The sequence below is a fragment of the Anneissia japonica genome, unplaced genomic scaffold (genome assembly GCF_011630105.1).
Source record: "Anneissia japonica isolate Jap-2015-1 unplaced genomic scaffold, ASM1163010v1 scaffold6619_len17576_cov117, whole genome shotgun sequence".
Taxonomy (NCBI): domain Eukaryota; kingdom Metazoa; phylum Echinodermata; class Crinoidea; order Comatulida; family Comatulidae; genus Anneissia; species Anneissia japonica.
Window position 1 is genome coordinate 11,845 of NW_022746037.1, and position 1,260 is coordinate 13,104.

Genomic DNA, 1,260 nt, shown 5'->3' on the forward strand with positions numbered 1-1,260 from the left:
GACATACTGTGCACATACTCTACTGACATACTGTGCACACACTCTACTGACATACTGTGCACATACTGACAATACTCTACCAAGTGTATGTTATATGTGACAACAATCAAGTTACCTTTGAAATCTAGTGAAGGTGTACAGATGATGAAAAAAGTTAATTTTAATATTATTGTAGTCTCATGTTTTTCAACTAATTTCGCCTAATTGTCTAATTCATAGGTTACATACTGCTAGAGGTTAAATTTAAAAATAAGGTATGCTAAGGCTGTGTTTATTTCCATATTGTGACCAACAGTCCTATGATGTGTAAGACAAATATGCCATAAGCAATCTACAGTACTGTAGACCTGATCAGTATAAAAATGCTGATGATTTGCAACAAGAATTTGTGTAAATAAAATTCACAAATTTATGTTTGTCTACTATGTTAGGTATGAACGACTTGAGATACCCTTCCATATAGTCAAGAATGACACCCTTAGTGAGCCATGCCTACAAGCCATGATCCAACTACCAAGAATATTACACGAGGAAGAGGAAGATGCTTATAATCAGGCACAGCTGCCAGAAAGCAGTGATCTTATAACTGATATCCATAATAGTGCTGGTAAGTAAAGAAACTACACCGCTCATACCCAAGGTATTCAAGACAGTGGTATAACGCCCATGAGCTCTGTGTGGTAGTGACTCCCCAGGCCCAAACCATTACGAGTACTGAGCTCCTCTTACTAATAATTAGCACAGCAAGGCACAGTTATAATATAGAGCTTTGTCTGTCTTTTCAGCCATAACATTCATATCTTTTTAGATAGGGAGATCACCCACCCACTTTGAGAGCAAAATTTGCTGACACACAAGGTCCTGCCATATTTTCTCCAGTCCCTATGATTCGTTGTTAAGCCACTAAGGCGCGATCTACAAATTATCCCCAACGACAGAAATGGGTCAAACACGTTTACTATTGTTATATGACAAGCTCCCAAACGCGTCTGTGAAATGCCGTTTGGAAGCTTGTCGTTCGAGCCGTTTATTCCGTTTGGAAGTTAACTCCTCCCCTTTTCATATGGCTGACTGCTCGTGAATGGCAAAATGTTAAACGCGTTCAGCGAACTTTGGAATTTGATCGTGATTTAAACAACTTCAAAATTTGTTCAGTGTCCCTACCGTACCTAGGCTATGTAGGCCTAGGCCTATATTTATAATAGTAGTAGCCTGGTAGTAAAATGCTAGCCTACGCTAGGTGACAGTTCACGAAGAAAT

The 1,260-nt window shown here is 39.0% G+C and overlaps 1 protein-coding gene across 2 annotated transcripts in view; it reads left to right on the plus strand.

The window, feature by feature from the left end:
- LOC117120165 (lys-63-specific deubiquitinase BRCC36-like) overlaps window positions 1–607 on the plus strand; it is a gene marked incomplete at its 3' end in the record, with an annotated part of 11,650 nt that extends 11,043 nt beyond the window's left edge. For both annotated transcript variants that reach the window (XM_033265189.1, XM_033265190.1), the window contains 1 exon segment: window positions 432–607. In XM_033265189.1, the coding sequence (XP_033121080.1) occupies window positions 432–607 (176 nt within the window).
- Window positions 608–1,260: the final 653 nt, after the last annotated feature.